At 37.9% G+C, this 15,686-nt stretch overlaps 1 protein-coding gene across 4 annotated transcripts in view; it reads left to right on the top strand.

Annotated features, from left to right (window-relative positions):
• The window catches only part of Rictor (RPTOR independent companion of MTOR complex 2), a 114,331-nt gene that overhangs the window by 93,579 nt on the left and 5,066 nt on the right, over positions 1 to 15,686 (top strand). Inside the window, exons 28-37 of one of the 4 annotated variants that reach the window (XM_055601054.1) lie at positions 131 to 223; positions 613 to 719; positions 1,046 to 1,275; positions 3,865 to 4,873; positions 5,151 to 5,222; positions 7,006 to 7,183; positions 8,264 to 8,348; positions 9,129 to 9,248; positions 13,592 to 13,747; positions 14,830 to 14,953. In XM_055601054.1, the coding sequence (XP_055457029.1) occupies positions 131 to 223; positions 613 to 719; positions 1,046 to 1,275; positions 3,865 to 4,873; positions 5,151 to 5,222; positions 7,006 to 7,183; positions 8,264 to 8,348; positions 9,129 to 9,248; positions 13,592 to 13,747; positions 14,830 to 14,953 (2,174 nt within the window). Of the gene's footprint in view, positions 1 to 130; positions 224 to 612; positions 720 to 1,045; positions 1,276 to 3,864; positions 4,874 to 5,150; positions 5,223 to 7,005; positions 7,184 to 8,263; positions 8,349 to 9,014; positions 9,249 to 13,591; positions 13,748 to 14,829; positions 14,954 to 15,686 lie in introns of all 4 variants that reach the window. The other 3 variants (XM_055601052.1, XM_055601055.1, XM_055601053.1) reach the window with 3 other exon arrangements.

The raw sequence follows: 15,686 nt of genomic DNA, 5'->3' as shown, positions 1-15,686 counted from the left end.
TGAAGTCACTCTTGGAGTTCCCAATGTGCAGAAATGGCCAAAACACACCTTTGGTTGCTTTGTGCCAAGGGATAGGAAAAACTTAAGAAGCAGAATACATTGTTACTCTCGTGGTACTTCTCTTTTCCAGAGTATCATCACGGAACTGTGTCACAATGTTCGCACTCCAGACCTAGATAAATGGGAAGAAATTAAAAAGCTGAAAGCCTCTCTTTGGGCCTTGGTTTGTAATAAACATTTTTGGTCTTTGCAGAGTTTATGGATTTTGTCTTTTAAATTTCTCCCACTGATACTAAGTAAATTAAAATTATTTTACTTTAAAGTTGTTCTGAGATTAATATTTAAAGACCAAGACTATTCCTACCAATTTAAAGATTATTTTATGCCAAAGAAATAGATGGTTAAACTATTAGTCTGTGCCCTTTGTTTTTCTTCTAAAACAAATAGATAATTTGCTTATTCCTAGCACACCTTATTTAAGGTTTTGTGTTTTTTCTTGCATGGACTTTTTTTTTTTCTTCTCTCATAGTTAGATTTAAATGTGTTTGTTGATAGTTTTTAAAGTTTCTTCAAAATATTAGTCTTATAAATATTTGATATTGCTTCTTTCAGGGAAATATTGGCTCATCGAATTGGGGCCTTAACTTGCTACAGGAAGAAAATGTGATTCCAGATATACTAAAACTTGCAAAACAGTGTGAGGTTCTTTCCATCAGAGGGTATGTTACATACCTGAGAATTCTTTCTAGTGAATATATTTTTATTCACAAAGTAGTTCATGATTTGTAATTCTTGATTTAAATGGGCTTGCTAGGGTCTTGCTGTACTTCCTTCATTTTGTTTTAATTATTTTTATTACGGAGACATGTTTTTCATTGTGGTTCACTTATTTCTAAGTAGATTTAATGTATTGCTTTTTAAAAGGCAATTTTAAATGCCTTTTCAAGGAAAATGTAAATACCCATATAGCATATTATTTTATGGTTGTTTAAGAAATCTCACTTTGGAGTTATAAACTGTTTTTACTACCTTGTTTTACATGCAGGACCTGTGTATATGTTCTTGGGCTCATAGCTAAAACCAAGCAAGGCTGTGATATTCTAAAATGCCACAGCTGGGATTCTGTGAGGCACAGTCGCAAGCATCTGTGGCCAGTGGTTCCAGATGATGTGGAACAGCTCTGCAATGAGCTCTCCTCTGTCCCAAGCACCCTCAGCTTGAACTCTGAGTCTACCAGCTCCAGACATAACAGTGAAAGTGAGTCTGCACCATCAAGTGAGTGCTGTGATGGGATCACACGAAGTTCATCAATGTTGGCATTTCTGTTTGTGATTTCAGAGCTTAACTGTATTGTTACATTCTATGTTTACATTTCTCTTTAGTTTGTGGGCTTTTGTGGGACAGACAGAGCCCTATGTGACCTGAAACTTGCTAGTCAAGGATGATTTTATATTCCCGATCTGCCTGCCTCCATCTTTTTATTTCCTGGATTATAGGCATGTAGCCACACCCAAGCCCGATGTTATGGTTTTCAAAGATGATGACTTGATGGTTATACCCTATTGAAGGCTGCATATCTTTCACAATAGCCACCAGCCTAACTCATCCTCTCCCTAGCTCTTGGGAACTGTGTGCTAAGAGGTGGTGATAAACATATACCAGAGAAAACCAGCTCTATTTAGGTTTCAGAACAGACACACCGAGCAGGGTTTACCCACCTTCATTTACTTAATCTTTTTCCTCCTTTCTCATATGTATACATAATTGAACTAGAGTGTATTTGTTAAGAGAGTCATAGCTCTTATTATGCCTTGCTTTTCTTCTAAAACAAATAGGTTGTTTGCCTACTCTTGCTACACCTTATTTAAAGTTTTTTTTTTTTTTTTTCCATGCACGGACTTTTTATTTCTCCTTTAGTACCAGTGAGGAAAGAAAGAAAAGGAGAGAGGCTAGGTCTGCATGTATAACATAAAATAATATGCTTTAATTAATCAATCTAAAAATTATATTTATAATCTTCATTTGGTGTTAAAATGGTGTGGGAGCCACAGGTGTAGCTAAATAGTAGAGCACTCTCCTGTTCCATGAAGCCCAGAACTGTGAAGGAAAAAGGAAATGGGTGGAACTGTTAAAAGGTAAGATATCAGAAATAAATGATGTGTAAAATAGATAATGGATTCAAAATCTGTACTGGGTGCTATCAATTTTACACAGTTGAAAGCGTATTTCTTTGATTTAAGATATTATAGGCAGGTATGGTAACACACACATTAATCCCAGCACTTGGTGGGCAGAGGCAGGTAGATATCCATGAGTTCTAGGCCATCCTGGTCTACAAAGTTAGTTGTAGGACAGTCAGGACTGTTACACAAAGAAACCCTGTCTCAAAACAACAAAGATGATAATACAGAGTAGTCCTGATTTCATAAGCTTATAATTGCAGCTTCTCAGGAGACTCATGCTGGAGGATCAAAAGGCCTGTCCGACTACAGGATAAGTCCAAGCCTAACTTGGGCAACTATATGAAGTTTGTGTTCAGTCACCAGTGAGGAAAGGAGAGAGATTGGGTCTGCAAGTTCACCTTTCTAATGCTAGCACTTAAGCCTGAGGTCAGAAGACTGTTGAAAGGTTAACACTAGTTGTACTCATAATGAACTTGAGGCCAGCCTGAGCTGCAGTGTCACCTCAAAAAAAAAAACAAAAGATAATCTAACATTTATTGAACATTTCACCCCAAGTGTCCATGATGCCTTGAATGATAAGTTCTACTAATATTTATATTCCACGAAGAAATAAGAAAAAATTCTTGCCCATTACACTTCTCCATACTCTCTATTGCATGGTGAAACTTTTGAGTTGGAGAGAGTCCATGTGAAAAAGTACATCTTAGTGTTGACAAAATATACAAAGCCAATGTAATCTGCAAGTTAATTTAGGATTTTACTTTCATTTCAAAATATATTTAAAGTTCTTAATGATTATTCAACAGAACAGTTAAAATAGAATAAATTTAACAGGTACCATTAGACAGACACCTGGGTTCAATAATCTATTAGAATTAGACAGTAAGATGACTGTCTTAGCACATCAGGCAAAATGGACAGTAAACATAATGGGTTTAACTCTGAAGCCTATATGGATGCCTTTGTTCTGTATATGTGCAGTTAACCTTTCCTATCTACCAGACATCCCAGAAGCCCACCTGTGTACCAAAATCCACTGATGCTCAAACCTTTCGCATTAAGTGACATGGCTTTGTATTTAACTTATTTAAAAATTTCCTAAATACTTTAATCATCTTTAGGTCCTTTAGAATGTAATTTGAATGCTCAGTAACAAGTTTTATCCTTAAGTGCTTAAGAAATAATAGCAAGAAAAATATATGTATATATTTAATACTAGTACCTTTCCATGAATATTTTTGGTCTCTGGTTAGTTGAACCCATGTATGCATAACTCATTGATGTGGAGAGCTGCTATATATTTTAAGTTTAGAAATTCATTGTAAGATGAGTGTCCTGCCACTGTAATATGAAGAATAAGCCATGCTGGTCTGTCTTGACAGAATGAGCATCCATGTTCAAGCGTCCTGCTTTTCCTTTAGTTTTATGCTAACTATTTAGAAACACCAAAAGAAACTCCATATATGCTGTACCAGGGTGAGTCTGTAGTTTTTCCTCAGGAATGACAGGTCCTCACCATGGTACAATTTACAATTTTATTCATATCCTAACCCTGAGCTTCAGAAAAGCATTTTTATTTCTTAATTCCCCCCAGATGTCTGCTTAAAAGATGTGTTAGCACTTAGCGGTGTGGTGGATTCTTCATGTTTGCTTGCTTTGATTACTGGTTCTTCAATCACAGGCATGTTCATACTGGAGGATGACCGGTTCGGTAGCAGCTCGACCAGTACATTTTTTCTTGACATCAGTGAAGATGCCGAGCCAGCATTTTATGACCGACCTGGACCCATAAAGGATAAAAATTCATTTCCCTTTTTTGCTTCTAGCAAACTTGTAAAGAATCGTATCTTAAATTCACTTACTTTGCCTAATAAAAAACACCGCAGTAGCAGTGATCCAAAAGGTGGAAAACTGTCATCTGAAAATAAGACAAGCAACCGGCGAGTCAGAACACTTACAGAGCCCAGCGTTGACTTTAATCACAGTGATGACTTCACGCCTATCTCCACAGCACAGAAATCCTTACAGCTTGAAACTTCCTTTGTTGGGAATAAGCACCTTGAAGACACTGGCAGCACTCCAAGTATTGGAGAGAATGACCTAAAATTCCCCAAGAGTTTTGGTACAGAGAATCACAGAGAAAACACAAGCCGAGAAAGGTTGGTTGTAGAAAACTCAACAAGCTCACACATGAAGATCCGCAGCCAAAGCTTTAACACAGACACTACAACAAGTGGCATAAGTTCAATGAGCTCGAGCCCCTCCCGGGAGACAGTTGGGGTAGACGCTACAACTATGGACACGGACTGTGGAAGTATGAGTACTGTGGTAAGTACTAAAACTGTTAAGACAGGCCACTACTTGACACCACAGTCTAACCATCTGTCTCTCTCCAAATCGAACTCAGTGTCCCTGGTGCCACCAGGTTCTTCTCATACACTTCCTAGAAGAGCACAGTCCCTTAAAGCGCCCTCCATTGCAACAATAAAAAGTCTAGCAGATTGCAACTTTAGCTACACAAGTTCTAGAGATGCCTTTGGCTATGCTACATTGAAAAGATTACAGCAGCAAAGAATGCATCCATCCTTATCTCACTCTGAAGCTTTGGCGTCTCCAGCAAAAGATGTGCTGTTCACTGATACCATCACCATGAAGGCCAACAGTTTTGAGTCCAGACTAACACCAAGCAGGTGAGCAGAACATGCTTAAAAATGAATGAAAGTGGTTCCGTTTTAACAGATTGAAATACAAGACAGCAGTCAGGTTGAGTACCACAGAAACCAAGTCTGAGAACTGACCCATTTACACAGTAGGCTGTGAGCTCCTTGTTACCTGATAGGATTTGAAATGGATTCTTGCAGCTGCGAGGGGGGAAATAAACTCCATTAGGACCTGAAAATAAACATGTTTTGCAAGGTTACACAAGTCACAACAAGCTTTTTTTAATTTATTTCTCGCTTCTGCAAGGATCGATTTTAAAAAGAAGCATGTCGGGGGAATCAGGAGCTTAAGACCTACAATAACAAACAACCTTTTCAGGTAGGTCAATTTAAAGCTCCAAAAGTTGACCTCTTACTATTTTTTCAAATAACTGAAATATTCAGTTAAATTATTTTAATTTGTTTTAAGTACATGTAATTATTAAATAGGAACCTAATGAACACTAAAAGAATTCCTGGGTCCTCAAGACTAAACAAGAGTTTCTATTTATATATTAAATATTCCATATTTAGATTATATCAAACTTTTAATAGTATACAGTTCAGGTTTGTTATTTATAAAAGTACATTTTGAAATTTGATTGTTGTAAAAAGTTCCCCACCTGGTTTGTTGAAGTTCTTATAGATCAATTATATCCATTTAAAGATGTATATCCTTTGAAACAGATTACTAGGTCTCAAGTAGTTGGTCCACTATCTGGTAAAAAGTAAATGCTCCTTTGCAGGATATCAGAATTGGGAGGTACTTATGTAGTCCATCAGTGCCTCACATCTAATTTTTAGCAACATTTTTAATAGTGAAGGTTCTGGTAGCAGATAGGGGATTTTTGTCCCCTCTTTAAAAATGGTACAATAATAGTTGTTGTAACTAGAAGTCACTGACCCTGTCCATCTTCATGAATCCAGAACAGAGCCACAAGCCGTGGATGCAGGGCTACAGCCACGCAACACAGAGCTGGTGTGTTAGGTTGTCTGGGCCTCCATAAGCTCAGCTGCTGGAGGCTAGGCTAGACCAGTGATTTTAAACTTGGAAAAATTTTCCTTATAAGCAGAAAAAAACAGAACAGTTTAAAATGGAGCTTCAAATGATTGAAATAGAATGAGAAAGCGAAACACCCCCATAATTTCCCTGACTCCAGTAATCCTTGAAGAATTTTGTAGAATCAAAGCCATACCATTTGAAAAACATTGACCTTTTTTATAAAATTCATACATTTAAGAAATGAATGTTTATTTTTCAAACTAGGAATTTTTTTTCCTCTATATTCTTAGTGGCTACTATTTCAAACACACATTTCTTGATGTGTATATTGTGTGAAGTAATTCTTTGATTTGTATATGTACATTTTATAAGACTTGGCTTTCTAGCCAATAATATGAGACTTTAGTGTTTCATATATTTAACAGGGTGTATACAGATGAACAGTGTATATGTTGTATATTCGAATGGTAATCTGTATGGCAGATTTTATGTTCTGGAGATGTCCATATGCCATTCTTACGGAATCATTTGCGAAGAGTGCTCTCTAGAGAAAGACTAGTATTCTGTGAGATATCCTTTGTAATATTTACAAATGATAGGGTTTTACTATGGTATGTGTAACTTCTGTGTTCCATAAATCTTATGGGGTAATAAAAGCATTAATTAGCACATTAGATTGATAAGCAACTAATCTCACTTTTGTAAAGATATTATTTGCTATTAGGACATACATCTTTAGTTATATAATATAGCAAGTCCAATATCTCTGCTGCCTGCAAATGCAGTCTTTGAGCTGCACCTATCTGCAGGTTAGTTTTTGTTACTACTTTTGCATATTGGCATGTTCTGTTTGCCCACCTTTTCAGCTTTACTTGGGGGGAACATAACAGTTGTTCCTTTGGCGACATTCAGCGTTACTGGTAACCTGTTTCTTGGCCAATAGCAGCTCATGTTAAAGTGCTATGTGTTCCCAGTAGATTGAGATGGCACAGCTTGCTGTTTGATTACCTATTTTGACATTACTATAAGTTAGAGATGCTGTTGTTGTTATTGTTTGTTTTTAATATACTTACAAGTACAAATCAAAAAGGCTAATGCAAGGTTTTTTGTGATGTTATAGGTTTATGAAAGCTTTAAGTTATGCATCATTAGATAAAGAAGATTTATTAAGTCCTATTAATCAAAATACCCTGCAGCGATCCTCCTCGGTTAGGTCCATGGTATCCAGTGCTACATATGGAGGCTCTGATGACTACATTGGACTTGCTCTTCCAGTAGACATTAATGATATATTCCAGGTATCATCCACAGTGCTACTGTTTCCTATGGGCTGACTTCTTGTTTTTTATTGTTTTGTTTTTTAATGTTCTGCAACTGCTTATTAGAAACTGTAATTTGTAGTGGATGCACTTACAGGAACGATGGAGGGTTTTGAGATTTTTTTTTTTTCTCATCAAAAATGTGTCAAGATGAGAACTCCATGTTCTCAGCTTTTCTGTACTCTTAATCTGTCTAATGTGCTCCTGTTTAATAGTCTCTGGTCTCTAGAACATTAGCCTTTTCTGACCCTAATAAATGAGCATCTTGTTTGACTTATCTGTAGTCTATAGAAGTTTTAATAAATTCCTAATCATCTTTTTTAGACTCATGTAATGTCTTGTTATTTAGTCTTTGATCCTTTTTCTCAGTCAGAGCATCCACATGTGTCCATAAACAGTAGCCCTGCTCCCGTGAGATAATACACAATTTCTAGTGGGTTGTAATAGTACTGAAAAATACGTATTTTCTTAGATGACTAAGTATTATTTCTTCAATCTGTTTTTCTTTGTATGTGTAGTAGAAGTGTGTATGGTATGGGTGCATATGTGTGTGTCGTCCACACACCTGCAGTAACCAGAGAAGCTTGTCCATCATCCTGCTTTAAGACTCTTGAGACGGGATTGCTTCTTGAATCTGTAGCTAGGTTGGCAGCCAGCAAGGCCCAGCAATCATTCTGTGTCCGTCCCTCACAGCCTTGTTTTGTAAGCACACCCACACGGCATTGCCTAGCATTTTATGTGGATGGTGGAGATTGAAACTCCGATTCTCAGGCTTGTACAACAAGCACTCTCAACCTGCTGAGCCATCCACAGCCCTTAGTACTTTAGAGAAACACTAAATTATTTAAATACTCTCTTAATTTTGCCAAGAACATGGTTAAGAGAGAGATTAGTTATTTGGTTATGTTTTGGTAACTTTAATCTTCTTTTGTAAACTTTGCCTTATAGATTTGTATGCTATAGTAATTCTACTTCTGTTGCATTTACCTGAAATTTTAAATATTCATAAGATGAATTTCTTTGTATGATGAAACTGACTATGATTTGTATTCATTTTAGGTAAAGGATATTCCTTATTTTCAATCAAAGCATGTACCTCCACCAGATGACCGAGGAGCAAGAATGTTCTCCCATGATGGAGGAGGTACTGTGAGCTTTTTGCTCTCCTGAAACGCCTTACCTTAAAAATGGAATTCTCTTTTTAGTGAGATAAACTAAACATTAGGTGCCTGAAACTTTGGGGTTTACTTAAACACTAAACTGAAGTAATTCAATCAACTAAAAATTAAAGCATGCTTTTTTTAAGAAAATATTTTTCTGGTGAGGGTCCCAGTCTCTCAAGTTGGTAAAACCCAGAATAGTTCTTTTTTTGTTTTAAGTTCAAAATAAATGTTAAAAAAAAAAAAGTGAAGGAGGGTGAGGATTTGCATATGAGCTCTTCTGCGCTCGGAACTGTTTCTTTGTAGTGAATATGTGCATGAAGCACGGATGGATCTGCTTTATCATCTCGTTTAACATACACCTCCTAGAATTACTGATTTTGTTTAGGCAAGTATCAGCGTTAACTGAATAGTGCGTTAATAATAATCCATTTTTCATTTGTATTTTGTATTTTAGAACCTTATATTGAAATAAAGTATATGTACTGTTTTAATTTTTGTAACTTAAATTATTCTGTTTTCCTAATTAAAATTAGATGTAGGGTCATAGAGTGTCCTACATATCTTTAAAAAGTGCTATTTTAAGACATCATGAGAAAGATGCCAGTGGTGTCTTTATCGGACTGTGTTTTATTTACTTAAACATGCAGGTCTACCCTCTGGACCCGGTGGTCTTGTAAAGAACTCTTTTCACTTGCTGCGGCAGCAGATGAGTCTCACAGAAATAATGAACTCCGTCCATTCGGATGCTTCTCTCTTTTTAGAAAGCACAGAAGACACCGGACTACAGGAGCACACAGACGACAATTGTCTTTACTGTGTCTGCATTGAAATCCTGGGCTTCCAGCCCAGTAACCAGCTAAGTTCAATATGTAGTCACTCAGGTGAGTGACAGTGTTCCTTGAGTAGACTCTGCCTCATTCTCAAGCCGTCCAGCATCCTCCCTCTCACTACCTCCGACATAGCTGTCCTTCATCAGCTTCCTGTTGCACTATTAGTATTTCAGCCTCTGATTTTCAATTCCTCCACTTTCTCTAATAATAGTGATTAAGATTAACCTGTTTTTAATTCTTTACTGACTCTGTAGCCCAACACATAAGACTGCTCTGTTGTTTTCATCATTCTCATTTCTTAAAATTGGTAGAACATGCCTAAGTTTTTAGCACCTGCCTCATCTTAAGTGTCATGTCTGAGAAGTATCTGGATTCCTAAGCCAGGTGTGGAAGCTCCTTCCATTTTGTACTTCACTGCCCTTTGTACATAGATTATAATTACTCAGTTATAGCTGGGCATGGTGGCTCATGCCTGTATTCTCAGCACTTGGGGAGGCAGAGGCAGGCAGAGCTCTGTGAGTTTGAGGACAGTCTGGTCTATTAAGCGAGTCCAGGACAGCCCAGGCTACACAGAAAAACCCTGTTTCCAAATAACATACAAACAAACAAACAAACAAAAAGATTCAGTTGTTTTCTCGCCTTCCCATGGTGACTTTCTTAGGACTGTGATCTGTTGTCTCCTCATTTTCATGTCTCTGATAGTAGCTGCAGTCTTGTACACTCAATATACATTTATTAGAGAGGAATAAAGTGGACACAAGTGGTCAGTTTAATATGAATCACCCACATGTGTATATATTAACAGTTTCAGTTTGTGTTTAAAGTACTCGTGTGTATGCCTTTTCTTGGTAAATACTACTTAGGTGCCTTCAGAAGTCTGATGATGACAGAGTTCTCTGGATGACCCTGCTTAGGTTCTCCCTAGGATGCCGTAACTTCCCACCTTGTGACTTTGGCAGCTGGTAGTGCTGGGAAATACCAGTCAGCGCTGTGCTTCCTGTGATTTGCCACACATAGGTTGAGATTGTGCATAGAAACCGATCCATCCTTTTAGTATTTCGATGTCCCAGTCTGGGCCTGAATTTGCTAGATCCCTAAATTAGGCTTTTTTACACTCTGAACCCTTCAGGGCCTCTGTATGCTGGGATGGGTTTTTGTTTTTATAAACTTGTGTTTACTTATGATCATTTTCTGGGCATTTGTAAAATGTTAGATGTACTACTCACCATAGAAAAGAGGCCATCTAGCTGGGTGGTGGTGGCAAACGCCTTTAATCCTAGCACTGAGGAGGAGAAGCAGGTGAATTTCTGAGTTAAGGACAGCCTAGTTTCCAGAATGAATGCCTGGACAGCCAGGGATGCGAAGTGAAACCCTGTCTCGAAAAACCAAAAAAAAAAAAAAAAAAAAAAAAAAGAAGAAGAAGAAAGAAAGAGGGTATCTTATGTCTTTTGGCAACATTTTTATGTTGCCTTCAGGTTCTTTTCAGTTATTCACTCAAGAGTGTTTGAAGCACTTACTGTGGAGCCCCTAGTTATAAACAACACACACCTAAAACTGTCTTCACCAAAAAGAACACAATCAGAATTACCCATCTGACTTCAGAATCCTTACAGAGATGTAATAATCAAAGCCTCATGAGATCATCATTAAGCACAGACATACAGACTGATTGTACAGAACAGAGAAGCAGAAATAAATCTGTACGTCTTCAGCTAACTGATACTCAGCAGAGGGGCAAAGAACACCTATTGGAGAGAAGACAGTATTTTTGATAAAGGGAAAACTGGATATCCTCCTGGAAATAAATGAGACTAGATGTCTCTCATTCTGAACAAAAGTCAACTCAAGATGGATTAAAGCCTTAATTGTGAGCTTGAAACTGAAAGCACTGAAGTGCTTCATAGTTTTCACATGGGCAAGGATTTTTTGGAATCCCACCTACCACCCACTGCACTATAAAAAAGTGAAAATGCCCAAAGGTGTAGTAAAACATTTTTATAGAGTAAAATAAATGAATGAAAGAACCTGTACAAATTGAGCTAATACTTGCAAACTATATATCTGATGAGAAATTAATGTACAAGTTGGGTGTGATGACATACTTTATTCCCAGTCCTCGGGAGGCAGAGGCATATGGACCTTTTAGTTTGAGGCCAACCTGGTTGGTCTACATGGTGAGTTTCAGAACAGCTAGGGTAACACAGAGAAACCCTGTCTCAAGAAGAATATATATATTTATAAACCATATTTATATTTATATGTATGATATATTTTATAAATATGTATGTATTGTATATTATGAATATATATTATATGTATATTTATATGTATATTATATTTACACACTATAGGATTAAAACAGAAATAGGCACAAATACACTTCTTAGGACAAAAAGGCAGTCAAATATAAATTAGAGTCATTGTTAGCAATAGCTTACAATAACTAGAATACTTGTCAAAATGCCCTGTGTAACAAATGCTGGCAAGGATGGAAACAGGAAATCCTTGCACGTTTTTGGTTGAAATGCAAACTGCTATAGCTACTGAAGAAAGGAACAGTCTCAGAAAAGCAAAATTAAACTAACCATATGACCCAGCAGTCCCATCACTTAAGATAGCGATAAAGGAAGTGAAATGGTTATGTCAAAGATGCATGCTGCCTCTTGTGAACAGTAGTACTAGTCACAGTAGCCAAGAAGTGCAAACAAGTACATAGTTGATGAAGAAATGAATAGAGAATATGTGGTATGTATACACATACTAACTATGTAGCCAGGGCTACACAGAGTAACCCTGTAGGCCACTCCACCACCTCCCCCCCAAAAAAGGAATGGTAGGACCAGTTATTAAGTTCATAGACTAGAGGAATATCTAACACTGCAAGTGGAAAACGGGTCAAAAGACTGAGGTGGTTTTCAGCTTGTTTGTATCTCAGAATTAAATGCTTTAAGTTTCTTCAGAAGGTAGTACTGTATGAATGAGGGTATTGAGGAATCATGAAGCAGAGCCCCTCCCCTTGATCTTCCTAAAGTTAGAACCTGTGATAAAATACCAGGAAGTCCACGACATCCAGACATCCAGCCAATGAGAGCAGAGGTGTAAACAGCAGAGAAACTGGATTTCAAGCATCAGGGGGACTTCGATACAAAATCCACACTATTGTCCTTGTTGGACAGAGAAAGCCCATGAGGCCTTAATCCTACACAAAGAACTCCAAGCAACTAAGGATTGCTGAGATCTGGAGAAATCTTCTACCCTAGGGAGAGTACACCGAACGGTTGTTATCTGATAACAAATGGTTGATCCTGAAATGATTTTAGTTTTTATCAAGTTAACATAAAACTGTCTAGGGCACAGACATGATGGAAATAGTAATCTTATAAGCTCTTGGGGGTGGAATAAAATGTAGTGCAAAGCTTATTTTGTGGGAACTGTGATTGGATGACGTTGAACATCCTTTCTTCCACATTGGTATTATGAAGAAGGAAAACAGGCCAGCTTTTAGGTCTTTCTTTCGAGCTGAGCTTCTGTCTTTCCTGTCTGACTCACTTGCAGAATACTTAGCTAATTTTCATTGTGAATAGTGCCAAGCTTGTGTGATTTTTTTGTAGGATGTCTGATGTTACTTCCTGTGAAAAGATGACCATCAATTTTCCATTTGTTTTCACCTTCTTTTGTTCCTGGAAAACTTGTTTCATGTTTTATTCGTTCTTGGTGTGTTTGTGTCACCACACATGCACATGTGTGCCAGCGTGCATGTGCCACAGGGCCCACTGAAGATCAGAGGGCAGGTGGTTGGAGTCAGTTTCTGCCTTTCACTCTGTGGGGCCTGGAGGTGAACTTGAGTAATAAGGTTTAGCAGTGTGTACCTTTTTGAACCATCTAACTGGTTCATGTCCAGGATGTTTTTGTTTTTTGTTTTTTGTTTTTTGTTTTTTTTTTTAAACCAAAAAAGCATTTTAGCTTATGTGTTTGCTTGACTTTAAAAATTCTACTGTAGGGGCCATAGCAATGCTTGGAGAGAAGAACAAGAAAGAAAAATTAAAACAGGAAGAAATCTCAAGTAACTTTATGCTTTTAATTGCATTTACTGTTGGATAAGGCATTCAGATAGAGGTAGAACAAATGGGAGAGGAGAGAAGATACGGTGTGTTCACTTTTTATACATATTTGCTTGAATTTTAATAATGAACATGTTCCTACAGTGTTTTGTTAGGAAAATCAGCCTTTTAGATCATAACAGTTTCTCTTGTTTGAATACTCAACTGAGCAATTTAGAATTGCTTTGAAAATCTTCCTGAAGAGAGATTGTTGCAAATGGGCAAAGAATTCTTTTAAAGTGTGCAGTACTAGTGCAAGAATGGAACTTTAATCCAAACGCTTTTTTTCTTCAGACCTTGAAGATATTCCATATTCTGATTGGTGTGAGCAAACAATCCACAATCCCTTAGAAGTTGTTCCCTCTAAGTTCTCGGGGATTTCTGGATGCAGTGATGGTGTGTCTCAAGAAGGTTCCGCTAGTAGCACAAAAAGCACTGAGCTGTTACTGGGTGAGTCTTGAAGTTCAGTTTCCTGCATCCTTAATAAAACTTTCTTTAGGTGGATATTAGACATATAATATAGGATAAACATACTAAAATCTATGAACCTAAAGAAGCTAAGCAAGGAGGAGGACCCTGGGTAAGATGATCAATCCTCATGCAGGAAGGCAAAGGGGGGTGGACATCAGAAGAGGGAAAACGGAACAGGACAGGAGCCTACCATAGAGGGCCGTTGAAAGGCTCTACCCAGCATGGTAGCAAAGCAGGTGCTGAGACTCATAACCAAACTTTGGGCAGAGTGCAGGGAATATTATAAAAGAAGAGGGAGATAGGAAGTCCTGGAGGGGATTGGAGCTCCACAAGGAGAGCAACAGATCAAAGAATTCTGGGCATAGGGGTCTTTTCTGAGACTGATACTCCAACCAAGGACCATGCATGTAGATAGCCTAGAACCCCTAAAACCCCTGCACAGATGTAGCCCATGGCAGCTCAATATCCAAGTAGGTTCCCTAGTAATGGGAACAGGGACTGTCTCTGACATGAACTCAGTGGCTGCTTCTGATGGGAGAGCAGCCTCACCAGGACACAGAGGAAAACAAGGCAGCCACTCCTGATGAGACCTGATAGGCTAGGGTCAGATGGAAGAAGAGGAGGACCTCCCCTATCAGTGGACTTGGGCAGGGCCTTGGGAGGAGATGAGGGAGGGAAGATGGGATTGGGAGGTGATGAGGGAGGCAGCTATAGTGGGGATACAGAGTCAGTAAACTGTAATTTATAAAAATATAAATAAAATTTTTAAAAATGAAAAACTGTCTTCAGTTGATTTTGCTATTGGAGTTATCTGGGAACTATGCAGGTCAGAGTTAGTGGAGGCATTTAGCAGACTCTTTAAATATTGCACCTGTCAGCCATTCACTGGCTCGCTCTCAGTGTTCTGCTTCTATTAGAACTTTGCTCCAAAGTCATTGGCAGATAATATGCAGTTGATTCCAATTTTAGTCATTTACGGAGTTTGAAAACAAATTCCATGAACTGGAATCATTCTACATTGTAATACAATAAATGACCTCACACTGACCTCTTCATTCCAGGTGTTAAAACCATTCCAGATGATACACCAATGTGCCGTATTCTGCTTCGTAAAGAAGTGCTGAGATTGGTCGTCAACTTGAGTAGTTCGGTTTCTACCAAGTGTCACGAAACAGGGCTTTTGACGTGAGTAACTGCATGAAGGTTGTCCACCTGTTCTACTCTGTAGATTGCAGAAAGATTCTGGCGCTTCTTGGAGTTGCCCTGGCAGCAGTTAACAGGCTGCATGCCCACCTGTGGGCAGGGCTTACAGGTGCTTCTCTCTGGTACCTCAGTCTGTAGAGGAGAGTGAAGGCTAAAGTGAGTGAGAATCCACTCACACTTTCAAACAAATCTGTAAAAATGGAAAACTATTTAAAAGCAGGGCCATTCTTGTTTCTTTTTAGTTTTGGTAAAACTTGGGATTTTTAAGTAAATAACTTATTATTTATAAAACCTATAAAATATTTTTAAAAGTTCTAAATTCCAGTTCTCAAAATAATTATTGGTAGCCATAGCTTTTTAGATTTTTCAGTGTAAATACGGAAGTCTTAAGACCAAATGCTTGGTAAGCAAGCTTAAGAAATAAACTGATGGAATTTCCTAATGAAATTATTTTTCTCTTTTTCTTCTTTAAAGAAAAATTGTAGGGTTTTTGTTGTTTTTCTAAGTCAAAGCAGCCTGATAAGTGAAAATTTTGAGCAAATTGTCTTTATTTGCACTACTAAAAGTAGTGGTTTTCAGAATAAGTAGACCTTTGTATGCTGGCTGTGTGGGCCAGTGCTGCAGGAGTGAGCCTTCCACTCAGCCTCCCACCTGTGTGGCTACTCACAGAGAGATACAGACCTCAGAGATAACAAATCACTTCAAATGCCTTACA

The sequence above is a fragment of the Psammomys obesus genome, unplaced genomic scaffold (assembly GCF_907164565.1).
Source record: "Psammomys obesus unplaced genomic scaffold, mPsaObe1.curated_primary_1811, whole genome shotgun sequence".
NCBI classification, from domain to species: domain Eukaryota; kingdom Metazoa; phylum Chordata; class Mammalia; order Rodentia; family Muridae; genus Psammomys; species Psammomys obesus.
This window is presented reverse-complemented; position numbering and strand designations above follow the sequence as displayed.